At 38.6% G+C, this 14,294-nt stretch overlaps 1 protein-coding gene across 4 annotated transcripts in view; it reads right to left on the minus strand.

The window, feature by feature from the left end:
• Window positions 1-987: 987 nt before the first annotated feature.
• The window catches only part of LATS1 (large tumor suppressor kinase 1), a 39,740-nt gene continuing 26,433 nt past the window's right edge, over window positions 988-14,294 (minus strand). For all 4 annotated transcript variants that reach the window (XM_048844249.2, XM_048844248.2, XM_048844247.2 and 1 more), the window contains exon 8: window positions 988-5,191. In XM_048844249.2, coding sequence (XP_048700206.1) covers window positions 4,682-5,191 — 510 coding nt within the window. In that variant the 3' untranslated portion in view covers window positions 988-4,681. The remainder of the gene's footprint in view (window positions 5,192-14,294) is intronic.

The raw sequence follows: 14,294 nt of genomic DNA on the forward strand, positions 1-14,294 counted from the left end.
ATGTGAGCCTAGTTGGAACAGGGGATCTCATGGTGGGGCTTAGAATCAAGTCGATGTATAGGTAAGTAAGTAAGAAGACTTGTGGGTAGGGGGCTAACTACCACCAGCAGCAAGGACTTGCTGCATTGGAGACATGGGAGTCTTCACATACCCTGAACCTGGACAGATTTCAGTACCAAACCAGAGGGGTGAGATCAGCTTAAGTGAGGATTTGTATTTAGATGCTTGTTGTTTTTCCCATAGATCTGTAAATCTTTTATGCTTCGGAGAGTAAAATGTGTCTATGTTTAAAAAGTTCCTTTGCAAAGCCTATGTGTTTCTGTCTCATGATCCCTGCAGAGTTCACCAGCCACTCAAGAACATCAAAACTATCACTATATTTTATTTCAAGCCCAAGAGATCTAAGTCTGGTAGAGGAGCTAGCATGTAACATACCTCTTTGGTAAAGCATGGATTTATGCTCCTGTTTTCATTTTTAGATATGCACTTTAAGCTGAAGCCTATTAAAGAAAAAGTCAATGTCCTATATTTGGATAGCATTCTTATGCTAGAAATGGATTTCATAATTTAAGAACTGCACTTCCTCTAGATCTCCAAGAAAAGCAATAATTTATGAAGTTAGTTGTCCATGATGTACAGTCTATACAAACTGTGTACCCATTCATTGTCTGCTGAATAAGTAGATCCTGAGCAGGGCTATTTTAATCATTTGATGGTGGAAGTGGGAGAAAGAAGAGTGACAAATTACAATTGTGTGACTTGAGTTACAGAATTTCTAGAATACAGATCAAACTATGTCCAATTACAGCTAACAACATCATTGCCGTTAACTGCATAATAATGTATTAGTTCACCAGTTCTGAGCTGTTATGCCATTTGCACAGATTTAAGAGAACAGAGGAAGACCAACAACTTTTGAACAAAATTTAAAATTTTAACTTGTATTTGATTAGTAGAACCAGAATTTACCATTTATAAGGAAAAAGATTTACTGTACTTTATTCTTTATTATCCCAGCAGATATTACACTAGAGAAACTGATTTTGAGAAAAATGAAACATTCATAAAACAGGTATAGGGAATGTCACTGATTACAATTTTATAAAATGACACTAGATTAAGAGAAGGAATTGCAGCCTTCGTAGACCATATAAATCCTCTTTGCATACTTCTGAATGTAACAGCGGTTGGTAGTGTTTTGTCAGCAGAACATTTATCATACAAAAGACGTATATACACACGCAATACAATAGTAAACTTGATTAGTGCCTTTGCTCAAAAGCATATTAAGGCACTCATAACATTTTTACCGTTACGTTGACTGAAATTTGTTCTCTCTGTGCTTTGGTTGAATTAAAGCAAACAGATTAAATGTCTGATTTTAAATACCAATAACATTTGGAACAGAGTCTTAGGGTATGTAGGGTAACAACAGCAGCATCATCTAAGAACCCACCCACTGCATGAGCTAATAACTAAACAAAATTAAGTCCAAATAAATCATACCCACTGTCAGCTTTGCAATTAGCAACAGCAGAAGATTTTTTTAAGTCAGTCTCAAAATGATTTTCTAGTCATACATTCTATTAGAAATATGAAGATAGAAAAGATACAGCAAGAGGGCCTGCCCTAGGATAGAATATAATTGAACAATACATCAGAACAGTATTTACAATAGTTACATGATTACAGAACATTTTATAAATACAATTTATATGTATACATGAGGCAAAAAAAGACAGTCACTCATTTTAATTCTTTACAATTGAAAATATTTTCAAGAAGTCCAAACTAAAACTGTGATTATACAGTCTCACAGCTGCTGGTTATAAGTATCTCTCCTCTGTTGTCAATATAAACTAGTCCGATCAAAGATCAATCTGAATTTCAATGCCCCAGAAGATTCTAGAGCAAAATTTATGAAGGACTGAAATATCAATATTGTAAACAGTAGACACTAAGGGTTACAACATGTCCTGGATCCACGTTTGGAACTACTTCTGTAGTCAATGGGAATTTCACACATGGGCGCAGGGAAATACACTGGAGAGCTGAGATAAACAATTGTGTTATGAGGATATTTTCTGTTCTTCCAGAGCAGGACTTAGTGCTGTAATGCACTGGGAGATCCAGGAGAGAAATACATGTATGGAGTACTGCAGCATCTAGACTGCAAACTTCAGAAATTAGGAGAATCAGAAATTTAATGGTAGATAATAGAAAAACTTGAAATACTACCAGTTTCTCAGGACACATATGTAAGTGTTTCAAAATGGCAGAGCGGTATCTCATATTTCAGTACCATGCATATTAGCTTAAAATACTCAGTTATTTTGGTTTAATAGCAATTCCTGTTGGATTTAACTCCCTTATGTAAAATGGAAGTGCCTTGGAAAGGACATCTTTCTTCAGCTAAACCCATCACTGTTTGGCTAAGACCAATCACAAGTCTAGATCCTGATGGACTGGGAAAGGAGAAATATGCTCAGATAATCAATTATAAAAATTGTATTTGTAATTAAAAGGTGACATTGTCTAAGGAAGTTTTATTTATTACATGCCCACAAATAATATTCACTTGATTAAATTGGTTTTAACCAGTAATATGTTACACTTTACTGCAGGACAAGTAAAGGAGATTAAAACTGCCAGTTTTACTGGGACACTTACCAACATGATGAATGGCGACAGTCCATTAAAAAATTATTTACTGTGAAATAAAGCCTATTTTTACAAACAAAAATAAAAAGCTGAAGTATTTATATATTGCATCCATTTTATAATGTTGAAGCTAAACATTATAGATCTTAGAAATGTTGAGACAGAACAGCTTTCTTTAAGATAGGCACACAGGACTTGAATTGTGTTTTACTGATTCAAGTCCTATTGAGACTATAGAGAAATAGCTATTTTTTTATTATAAGGAATGGATATTTTTACATAAATATCTTTTCACCACGATAGATGCTTCAGAACAGAAAGAAGTAAATATCCTTAAAGAAACAGGACTCTCCTCTTAAAATTATTTTTAAAAGACATTTATAGCACCATAGGGGTACTGCATGTACTCCTTACACTGCTGTGATACCAGCTCTGAGTGTGGTTTCATGATGCTTAGGGAGCAAGAATTCTAGTAAAATGGCTTGGATGATCAGAGTAAACAAGAGGCACTGATGTTAAAAATTTCTGATTGATATTCACACACAGGACTTCAACCCAGGAGTGGGGAAACTGTGGTTGTTTAAAAGTATGTTTAAATTTGGTTTTTGTTTTTTTAAAACAACCTGCATTTCCCTGTCCCTCAAAAAAAACTGCTGGCTATGGGATGGAGGGGCATTACTCTTTCTTCCCACACCTGAAACAACTGCTGATCTTGTGAGTGGGACAGCTGTTTAGTGGTGTGTTCCCCTCTGAGCATCACAAAAGGCTTATTAATTTTGCATCTTAAGGCTGTGACACTAGAACTTCTGCTTAGCTGCTGCTTGAACACCATGAAACCAGTATTCAGAATTACATGCATCTGCTATCGCAGTATCAAATACCACAGAGATGAATCTGCTTTGAATTAAGCTGTGAATGACAGAACACCAGAAATGTAAAAAGGGGGAAACAAACAGCTTAACTTGTTTGTTCCCAGGTACACGCACAGCAGTGTTTCCAACTGGTTAAGGTTTAACACACAAAACTGGTCTTCGCAGCACAAAAGCCTGATGAAAGCCATTATCATACTCTCAATCCTTCCTCATAACCAGCTGAAAGGCTGGAGCAAGAAACAGAACCATTTTAAAAACAATTTTTCAAGCTATAATTTTCTATTTGGAGCAGAGTTTGAGACACAGTACAGTTTGGCTTCCGTCAAAAAATGAAGCTGGAGCAGATTTCAGTCTTTTTTTTCTAAAGCTTCATTCCTCCCACATCTTTAAGAGGGGTTGACAGGGAGAGAGCTAAGTAAATACTATTACTGGTTTTAGTTATAAATCTAGTTATAACTTTCAATATAATTTTAAGTTAAATATAAATAAAAACCCTAAGTTTTTTTTTTAAACCATTTATAGTCACATTACAACAGAGACTGATGTTTCCCATTTTCAAAGCTGTTTACTGTGCAGTTACTGTACTGACTGGGAATTACTTACCAAACAGGCTTAATTTTGCTAACAATGGAGCCTGATATTGTGGGAAGCCACAGTATAGCAGCCTTGTATCAGAGAGGTATCAGATAGTTTTGTAAGTGTATGATAAGATTTATATTTGGTCAAAGCAAGGCAGAACTGTTTAAATCTGGAACAAAGATTTTTAAAAAAAAATTATTTAGCCTATGTACAAATAGATAACATCTCCTTTTAAGAAATCACTATTTCCTATATTGAGTACTTAAAGTACAAAGAACTGATCATAAAACTCAGTTCATAATTTATTTTTCCTAACATCAGTTCTTTTCTAAATGAATGATTAATAATGCTGGAATAAATTAAGGTTTTAAAATTATTTCCCTGCATTTTGGGGAAACAAAATGTACAGAAAGCAAAAATACAGAACTCTGGGATAATGGTAATTTTTTTTTTTTAATAAAGTATGCATATATTTACCCAAGCAATCTTCTGTTAATTCTCTTATCACAGGGGATTTTTGAAAAATCCCAACTTCAAAACACACAGTTCAACTATCTTCAACTTCTCTGCTAAACATAAACTAGATCACGATTTTGAACCCCTTTGCCTGCCTGCTCATCATCATCATCTGATTGCTGCTCCAAGTTTTGTGGATTATTGTATTCATATTCAATGGGTTTTGGGTAGTTGTAAGGGTAGCCATTGTCATCAAAAAACCTTCGAAATGTGAACTCATAAAAAGCATGTTCAGGATGTTTCCCATTTTTGTACCACCCATTAAGTGTGTCATTTACATTTCCGTCCTTATCATCATCACACCATAACTTATCTGGATCAACTGGGTCAAAATTGGATGTGTCTGTGGGATGTGTAATTTTAGGAACATATGAAGCAGTCTGCTGTCGTAGATCACTTGAAAAATCAATAGCTTTAAAAAATGGATGAGCTTTTATTTCATCTGTACCATTCTTGCCTAAGCGGTCTTCTGGCCCTCGGCAGAGTTTGATAATAAGGTCAGAAGCCTCTGGAGTCAATTTAGCTTGAGGTGGAATGTGAAGAGCTGTTTGCCAATTTATAACCTTTAAAAAGAAAGTGTAAAAAGATCATAAAATAAAGTTAGATTTTTCATTTTCTGTAATTTCTTAAAAATAAAACCCGCCATGTATGAAATGTACAATGAAAACTGTTTCAAGAGTCATCACTTAACACCTATAAGTGTTTTCCCCTAAAAACTCAAAAGCCCACACTCTTGATATTTTTATTTATTTTGCCATCATCTCTCTTCAGGACTTATATGATCCTCCTTTACCAGAGCATCCAAGTTGCCTGAAAACCTTTAATGTATTTATCTCACAACACTCCTGTGAGGAAGGAAAGCACTATTATCCTCACTGAACAGACAGGAAACCTGTACTGACTAAGGGCTAGTCTACAGTAGAATTGCTGCAGCATCACAGATGTACAGACACTCTATGCCAAGGGGCGAGAGCTCTACACTCGGCATAATTACTCCACCTCCCTGAGTGGCGGTAGCTGTGTCGACAGAAGAACTTCTCCCGCTGACATAGCGCTGTCCACACTGGTGCTTAGGGTCAGTGTAACTTATGTCGCACAGGGAGGTGGCTTTTCCATAGCCTTGAGCGACTGAAGTTATACTGAAGTAAGCGCTAGTGCGTACAAGTCTATCTGCGAAGAGCTGGGGCAGCACACAGAGGGAACACGCATGCAGCCAACTGTTATCATCAAACAAGAGCACAGCACCACACCAGTAGCTGCTGACAACACAAGCCTTAAGAGATGAAGACATTTGTTTTCCTACAGCCAAATGAAGGTAGTTCATCTAGGAACAAAGAATGTAGGTCACAATTACAGGATGGGGGGACTGCATTTTGGAAGGCAGTGTCTCTGAAAAGGACTTCGAGGTCATGATAGATAACTAATTGAACATGAGCTCCCAATTTGATGCTGTGACTGAGGGCAAGTCTACACTTAAAATGCTGCATAAGCTGCACCGATGCAACTGTGCCCCGTAGCGCTTTAATGAAGACACTCTAAGCCGATGGGAGAGAGCTCAACTGTGGAACTAGTTAATCCACCTCCCTGAGAGATGGTAGCTATGTTGGCAGGAGAAGCTCTCCTGCTGACATAGCATTGTCTACGGAAGGTGGTTAGGTCAGTATAACCACATCACTCAGGGGAGTGAAAAATCCACGACCCTGTCCTGAGTGATGTAGTTCTATTGATATAGGTCTGTAGTATAGACCAGATCTAAGAAAACTAATGGGATACTTGGATGCATAAGTAGGGGAATATTGAGAAGTAAGGTGGTATTACCACTGTATATGGCATTAGAGAGACTATTACTGGAATACTGTGTCCAGTTCTCATGTACACACTTTAAAAAGGATGCTGACCAACTGGAAAGGGTTCAGAAAAGAGCAACAAGAAGGATTAAAGGTCTAGAAAGCCCGTCCTACAGTGAGAGACTATAGAAACGTAATTTACTTTATCCAACAGAAAATTAAAAGATGGCTCGATCACAGTCTGCAAGAACCTACATGGGGAGAAGACTTTGATAGTAGAGAGCTCTTTAATGTAGCAGAAAAAGGCATTCAAAGATCCAAGGTATAGAAGCTGAAGCTGGACAAGTGCAACTAGAAATAAGGTGCAAAGTTTTAACAGTGAGGGTAACTAAATGGAACAACTCACCTAAGAATATGGTGGAATCTTACCCTTGAAGTCTTTAAATCAAAATTGGATGTCTTTCTAAAAAAATATGCTGTAGCTCAATCAGAATTTATGGGCTTGATGTAGGAATTACTAGATGAATTTGATGGCCTGTTATTCCTACCAGCACTACAATGCTTACAGATGTTTGTCAATGCCAGTGATCACATTAGATGATTATAATGATCCCCTCTCGTCCTATAAATAAATAAATCTATGAACATATTTTCTCACAGGAGGCATAAGACAGAATCTGGAAAGACCAGGAGATTCTATATGGTAATATCTGGCTAAACTTTCTGATGTCATCTAATGTTTCTCTTTTGTAACTAAGATTTCTAAGGGTCTCACAAGGGCCTAGAAATAAGACTGTAGATAACATGTATTATCTTCTAAATCTTATCAATATTTTCCTCTAATGGACTTCAAAATAAAAATATATAATTTTAGTCATTCACAATTGAATCTAGGTGTGTTATGTGACTGTTACCATTCTTGAAGAATATGCTATTCACTGGTCTTAAGTTCTGGAAGAAGGTAAGAGAAAAAGATAACTATCTGGTTGTGACAGGATGCACCAGGCCTTCGTAGCCTCTCTAGAGCCCACACTTCTCCGTTACACCCTACCCTAGGAAGCAGCAAGGTGTAAGGAAAAGAGCAACAAAGGTGGGTCCTCCAGGCCTACCTAGAAAAACTTCACTGGAGCACTCATCCTAAAAGCTAGCGACACCTGGTCCTTCAAGGGCTAGTGACAGCCAATCAGAGCTCAGCAGGCTCAGATAAAGGAGCTGCAGGGTCTTAGCAGTTCAGTTTGCCCTCACATCATGTGTGGGGAAAATCATGGTAAAAAATTATACCAGTGGAATAGTTGGAGAAAAATGATATTATAAACAGCACTAAGTGGTTTCATAAAAAGGAAGATGCATGGTTGAACATATATAGTGAGACTAGAAATGGAGGTACAAAAAATCATAAAGAACTAAGAACTTTATGGTATCTGTCTTCCTGGACATTGAAAAAGAATATGACATACTATGGAGGGAAGGCTTCCAATATAAATTAGCCAAAATTGAACTAAAAGGGAGAATGTTTTGGTGGCTAAGGGACTTTTCAAGTGATGGAACTATAAAGGTAAAAGTGGGAACAGCTTTATCAAAAACCTACATGCTTACACATGGAACTCCACAAGGGAGTATTATTAGCTCTCTTTTGTTTTCCATTATGATAAATAACTTCCCAGAAAATGTGCAGATGGGAATAGGTATTTCCCTTTTCACAGATGACTGTGCTATATGGACGAAGTATGAAGACTAAAAGTAGCCATAAGACAGACAAATGAAGCACTCCAGGGAATTTCCAAGTGGGGAAGTGATTAGGGATTTAAATTCTCACTTGCAAAAAACTAAGGGAATGCTTTCAACCAGGAAGAAAAAAAGGGAAGTCTGGGACTTATTTCTTTATGGTGGGGAAAAAAAAAAAACATTCAAAAGCGTAGGTTCTTAGGAGTAGTATTTGTTATTAAATTAATTTGGAAAGGTCACATAGATAATCACACAAATGTATAGAAGTAGGATGAACTTACATAAAAAAGCATAGCTGGAAACAAATGGGGTGCAGATAAGAAGGTACTGATGATGATATACTGAGCATTGATAAGACCAGTTTTAGACTACAGATGCCAAGCTTTTGGTTCAGCCGCAAAAACAACTCTTAGAAACTTGGAACTGCTGGCACAACATCATCATCATTAGAGTGTGTGCTGCAAACAGCCACTGCGGAAGCACATATCTAAGGATGAAACTATTAGCTCTAACCTTTCAGGCTAAGGTAAAAGGGAATCATGACAATGGAAGTACACAACTGATTTACAAGTATTACTAAGAGCTTAGTAGACAAAGTGATATGGATTGCCACAGACTGCCTCATACTCATCATCAGTCAGTCAACCAACCATCCGTTATCACTGTTCCCATTACACCTCTGGCGTTTAGGGCAGCAACGAAGCTCCTCCATTCCTGTCTGTTTCTGGCAAATCTTTCAATGGTTCCCCAGTTGTGCCCCAGGGTTTTTCAGCTCAGCTTCTACAGCTCTTCGCCCATGTTGTTTTCGTGCAGCCTTGTTTTTGCTTGCCTTCAGGTGTCCATCTTACTGCTAAAACACATGGCCAATCCATCTCCAACACCTCCTGGGAATGATGGTGTCATATTTTCTTGGCTGCACCGTGTGATCTTCGTTTGAGATTGTTCTGGGCCAAAAGATACAGAGGATTTTTCTGAGGTAGGCTGTATGGAATGAAGACAATTTGGATATGTCATACTCTCTCATTTCCCCAGCATTCTGCACAATAAAGTAGTGTTCAAAGTACGCAGCTCTGATAAATCTCGAGTTTGGTTTTGGTGCTGTATTTTAATGATTTCCAGACTGTATTTAAGCTCCTGAAGGTGTTCCTGGCTTCACTGATTCTGTTCCAGATATCCTGGCTTGTTCCACCCTCCTGGCTGATGGTGCTGCCCAAGTACATGAATGTTTTTACATTGGTGAGAACATGATCCTCTATCCGTACTGGTAATGGTGAGACAATATTAAAGGTCACGATATCGGTCTTATTGCGGTTGATTTTCAGTCAAATTTGCTGGCTGAATGTGTTGAGTCCAGTTTTTTCTTGTATATGGGGTTGGGTATGTGATAGGAGAGTGAGATCATCTGCGAAGTCTCTGTCTTCAAGGGAGGAGAAGGATGTCTATTTAATGCCTCTTGGCATGTCTTCTGTTGTACACTGCATTACCCAGTCAATGGTAATGTTGAAGAGGATTGTAAACATGACTCACCCCGATGTACTCCTGTTCTGACTTCAAAACTGAGCTCACTGTGATCAACATTGCATGTAAAGTTGGAATAGAAGCTTTTGATTATGTTGATTATATGGAGAGGGATTCCATATGCCCACAGAATGCACCATAGGCTGGTCCTGTAAATGCTATCAAAACCCTTCTCAAAGTCTATTAAGTTTATGTAGAGTTGCCGTTCCCATTCTAAGCATTGTTCTGTTATGTTTCATAAAGTTAAGATCTGATCTGTACATCCATGCCCTTTCCAAAAACCAGCTTGCTCTTGTCTGAGAATACTATCATCTGCCTCTGATATATGCTGGATTATGATCTTGCACAATACCTTGCTTTGCACAGATAAAAATGTTATACCATGCCAGTTATTACAATCCCTAACAGTTCCTTTCTTTGGTATCTTCACTATAACACCTATTGGTCCACTCATCTGGCACTTTTTCCCTTTCCCAAACTGACATAAACAGAGGGACCAGGATAGATGCTGCTAACTCAGGATTTACCTTGAACAATTCTGCATTCAAGTTATCCTTGCCAGGAGCTTTCCCATTTTTTAAGGAGTTGATGGCTTCAATCTCTTCCTTAGTTGGGGTGTCTGTATTGATATCAAGATCTTCTGCCTCCTGGATGTTTACTTCCTCTTTAGGTGGCTCCCTGCTCAGCAATTCTTTGAAATGCTCTGTCCAGTGCATTTCTTGTTCTTTTTCTGGTGCCAATAGGTGGCCTTGTTAGTCCCCGATGAGAGTGTTTGTTGGTGTCTGCCGTTTACCACGGATAAGCCATGTAGACAGTTCCTTGTTCACCACAAGCACCTGAATCCTCTGCTTGTGTTGCCAGATCATCAATATAATGTCATTTGTCCGCTCTCACAAGGCATTTGACCTCCCGGTGTGCCTTGCTATACTGCTGGTGGTATTTGTCTTTTAGCTTCTGGGATTTTGTGTCTAAAGCTTTTCTTCAGGGCTCATCTGGTTTCTATGGCATTCCATGTGCTGGGAGTAATCCACCCCTTTCTTCTCTTCTGCCTGTAGTCTAGACAGGTTTCACTGCTCCATTTATAAATTGGAGTTACTTTGTCCCACTTTTTGTTGATCTCATCTGCATTCCCCTCCTCTTCACTCTCTGCAAGTGCCTGAAACTGGTTCTTTAACTGCAGAACGAAGGCTTTCTGTATTTCAGGGGACTTTAGCTTGTCAACGTCATAACGTCTATGTCCCTTGTTTGATGGACCCACACTTCTCAGTTTTAGCTTGATGGAGGCTGTCACAAAGTGGTGGTCACTGCCAACATCTGCTCCCCTTCTCACTTTCACATCTGTCAGTGAGTGTCGCCATTTGTCAACGATCATCATATCGTCAATCTGCTTCTTATGTCTGCCATTTGGAGAACACCATGTCAGCTTATGAATTTCACAATGTTGAAATAGGGTTCAGCCAATGACTAGGTCATTCATATTGCACAAATCAACAACTCTCTCCGTTTTCATTGATGGTGCCACACCCATGTCTTATCATTGCTCTGTCGTTGTTTGCGTTGTCCATACTGACCTTGGCATTCAGGTTTCCCATGACAATAGGTCGTGGCATGGTCCTCTCTCTAACTCTGCCTGTAATGCAAGGTAGAATTTGTCCTTTGCTTTTTCATCACTGTCATGTCAGAGCATAGCACTGAATCAGGGTGATATTATTGTGTTTCCCTTTCAGTCTAGCTCTCATAAGTCTGCTGCTGATGGACTTCCACTCAAGCAGGAAACGCTCCACTCCCTTCTTCAAAAGGATGGCAACACCCTTTTGGTGCTGTCCATCATCCTGTCCAGAATACAGCAAAGTTTCATCCTAGGTTGTTAATCTTCCTGATCCCATCCATCTGCTTTTACTGACACCCAGAATTTGTAAGCTGTAGCATCTCATCTCTGCTGTGACCTGAGCTAGCTTCCGTTTTGTAAATTGTCCGTATGTTCCAAATACCAAGTTTGGTTTTTGTCTTGGTGTTGAGCACTTTAGTCTTCATGCCAGTGGCTTCCTTTTGACTTTCAGCACTGCCAGTCATACAGATCACTGACTTCTGCAGGCCATCACACAGTAATGGTTAATTTCTCCGCCACTGTTTCCATAACATATTTTGTTTTGTTTTTATCAGACAGGGTTGTTAACCCTGTGCCTAACCCCTAACCTGGAGGGCCAGGGTGCCTTCATACTCTCAGGATCAAAAAAATCGTTAAAGGAGGCATATAAAAATAAAAAAACAAAACTAAAAGTTTTTAGTCACAGGAAATGAGATTTCAGTTAGACAGTTATTCCTCCATTGGTGGATTTGGAATTGTTTGGGAAAAAAGAAAAAAAAATGAGGGAAGGAAACAACCCACACATTATGACCAATGAAATTTCTGAATTTATTTATGAAAAATGGGCCACCTTTCCCAAGTTTATACAGACGAACTAAAAGATGACAACACTGGGTAGAGTAGTAGTTGCGGTCCTAGTTTTGGAATCCAGAAATCTAAAAGGCTATTGAATTATGTGAACGTACTGATTGTTGGATCATATTAAAGAAGTTCTGTATTAAAATCACAAATGAGTTTGATTCCCCAGAGTTTAAATTCCAGGGTATTACTAATTAAGAGGTCTCTTGGTTTTTGGTACTGTTTCTCTCCCTCTATATGTGAAACTTGCAAGCTGCTAATTGTGTTAGTACATTCTAAGACAGAGTCTGTTCTCAAAGCAATTCACAGAGAGAGAGACTCAAAGCAATACTCTAACAACAGAAACAGCACCCAGAGACTCCCCACCCTTTTGTTGTATTAACAATTGTGATTAAAATAGAGATAGAGGATGTATGTGGATGGATGCTTGGTGTGGATAATAACTGAATGATCAGGGAGGTGCCAGCCTAAGAATCCAGTGTCCATCGGCTGAAGAAGGCGTCAAGTGGAAATAACCAGAGGACCCCCCGGAGGGCAGACTGGAATCCACCCAACAGCCTCAAGAATGGGAGAACCAAAGAACAAGATAACATCTTGGAGCCGTCAGGAATGTGCTATCTGCTGATTGATTCAGCAACAGCATGATGAAGCAATTCCCATAGACTGGCATAGGAAGAAATTCCTATAAAAATAGACTCTAAAAAGTAAAGGAGTACTTGTGGCACCTTAGAGACTAACCAATTTATTTGAGCTGTAGCTCACGAAAGCTCATGCTCAAATAAATTGGTTAGTCTCTAAGGTGCCACAAGTACTCCTTTTCTTTTTGCGAATACAGACTAACACGGCTGTTCCTCTGAAACAACTCTAAAAAGTGAGAACTTTGGGGTCTGATTCTGCAAACCAACTTCCAGGAGCATCAGATGAGCATCTGACAAGGCCCTGCTCCCTCCTCATGTCCAGGCCACCTGGCCAGTGGCTTGGCATGAGCAACTCTAAGGCTGGTAACTATGATAACAACCTTGCAGAACCTGTGTGTGTGTGTGTATGTTTGTATGAATGAATGTGTGAATAAATGAGAGATTGAATGGAATGTTATAACTATAACTAACTGCTTACTATGATTCTTTCTGTATTCACAATAAATGTGGTATTTTGCCTTTTTCCCTTTAATAAGATCCTGCTGGTTTTTATTTTATTGGTATAACATGATGGCTGAACTAAGGGACTAATGTTGGCACTAACCTGGGTAGGAGATGAGTGACTGACTGCAGCTGTAATTTTATCCGATTCCTTGTCAGGTATTAGGACACTCAGAACAGGGACTTCAGAAAGCAGAAATGACATAGATGAATAACGTTCCTAACTACGGAAATAATGCAAGCAGGTAGCTGTGTAACAATAGAATGGGTTCCATCACATATCGGAATACCTGGAAATGAGATGGCTGACAAAGCAGCAAGACAAGCTCTAAAAAATGAGGAGGTGGATATTAAGATACCCATAAGTAGACAAGAATTTAAAAGTGTGATCACAAAGGAGCTTGCGAAGGAATGGCAAGAATTATGGACTAAGGAAATAAAAGGTTTTATGATATATGCTAAAAAAATCAAAGATCCTACACTCCAGTCATGACAGAAAAAAGCAAAGTAGTGATTTTTAGAGAGTTAACAGGTCATTGTGTCTTAAATGATAAGGTAAACTTATTAAAGACACTTAAAAAGACAGACTGTACTTTGTGCAAAACCAAAGAAACTGTTGACCATATTCTATGGCACTGTGTGCAATATTCTATGGAAAGAAAGTTTCTTTATGAAAAATTGAGACAACTTGGAATCAAAGATTTTTCCCTAAAGGGGAACATCAGGGAAATGGAATTGTGCACACACAAAAAAGCCTTGCTGCATTTTCTTAAGGTTACTAGACTGAGTCAAAGGATATTAAGAAAAAAGTTGGCCTAAAAATGAAAGAAGAAAGTGGCTGTCATAGCCTTGTATGAGACTGCTGTGCCAAAAAACAAAAAAAAGACAGACAGACAGACAGTTCAGTTCTTGGGACCTGGAAAGGAAGGGTGCTCCTCTCTGGACAAAGGAAATTGAGGGATAGCCGGATTGTTTTCTGGCTGCAATTCTGCATAGCTGGGAAAGAGAGGACCTAAGAACCACAACTCTGAGATAAAGGTGAAACTAAAGG

This window comes from Caretta caretta, chromosome 3, assembly GCF_965140235.1.
Source record: "Caretta caretta isolate rCarCar2 chromosome 3, rCarCar1.hap1, whole genome shotgun sequence".
NCBI lineage: Eukaryota > Metazoa > Chordata > Testudines > Cheloniidae > Caretta > Caretta caretta.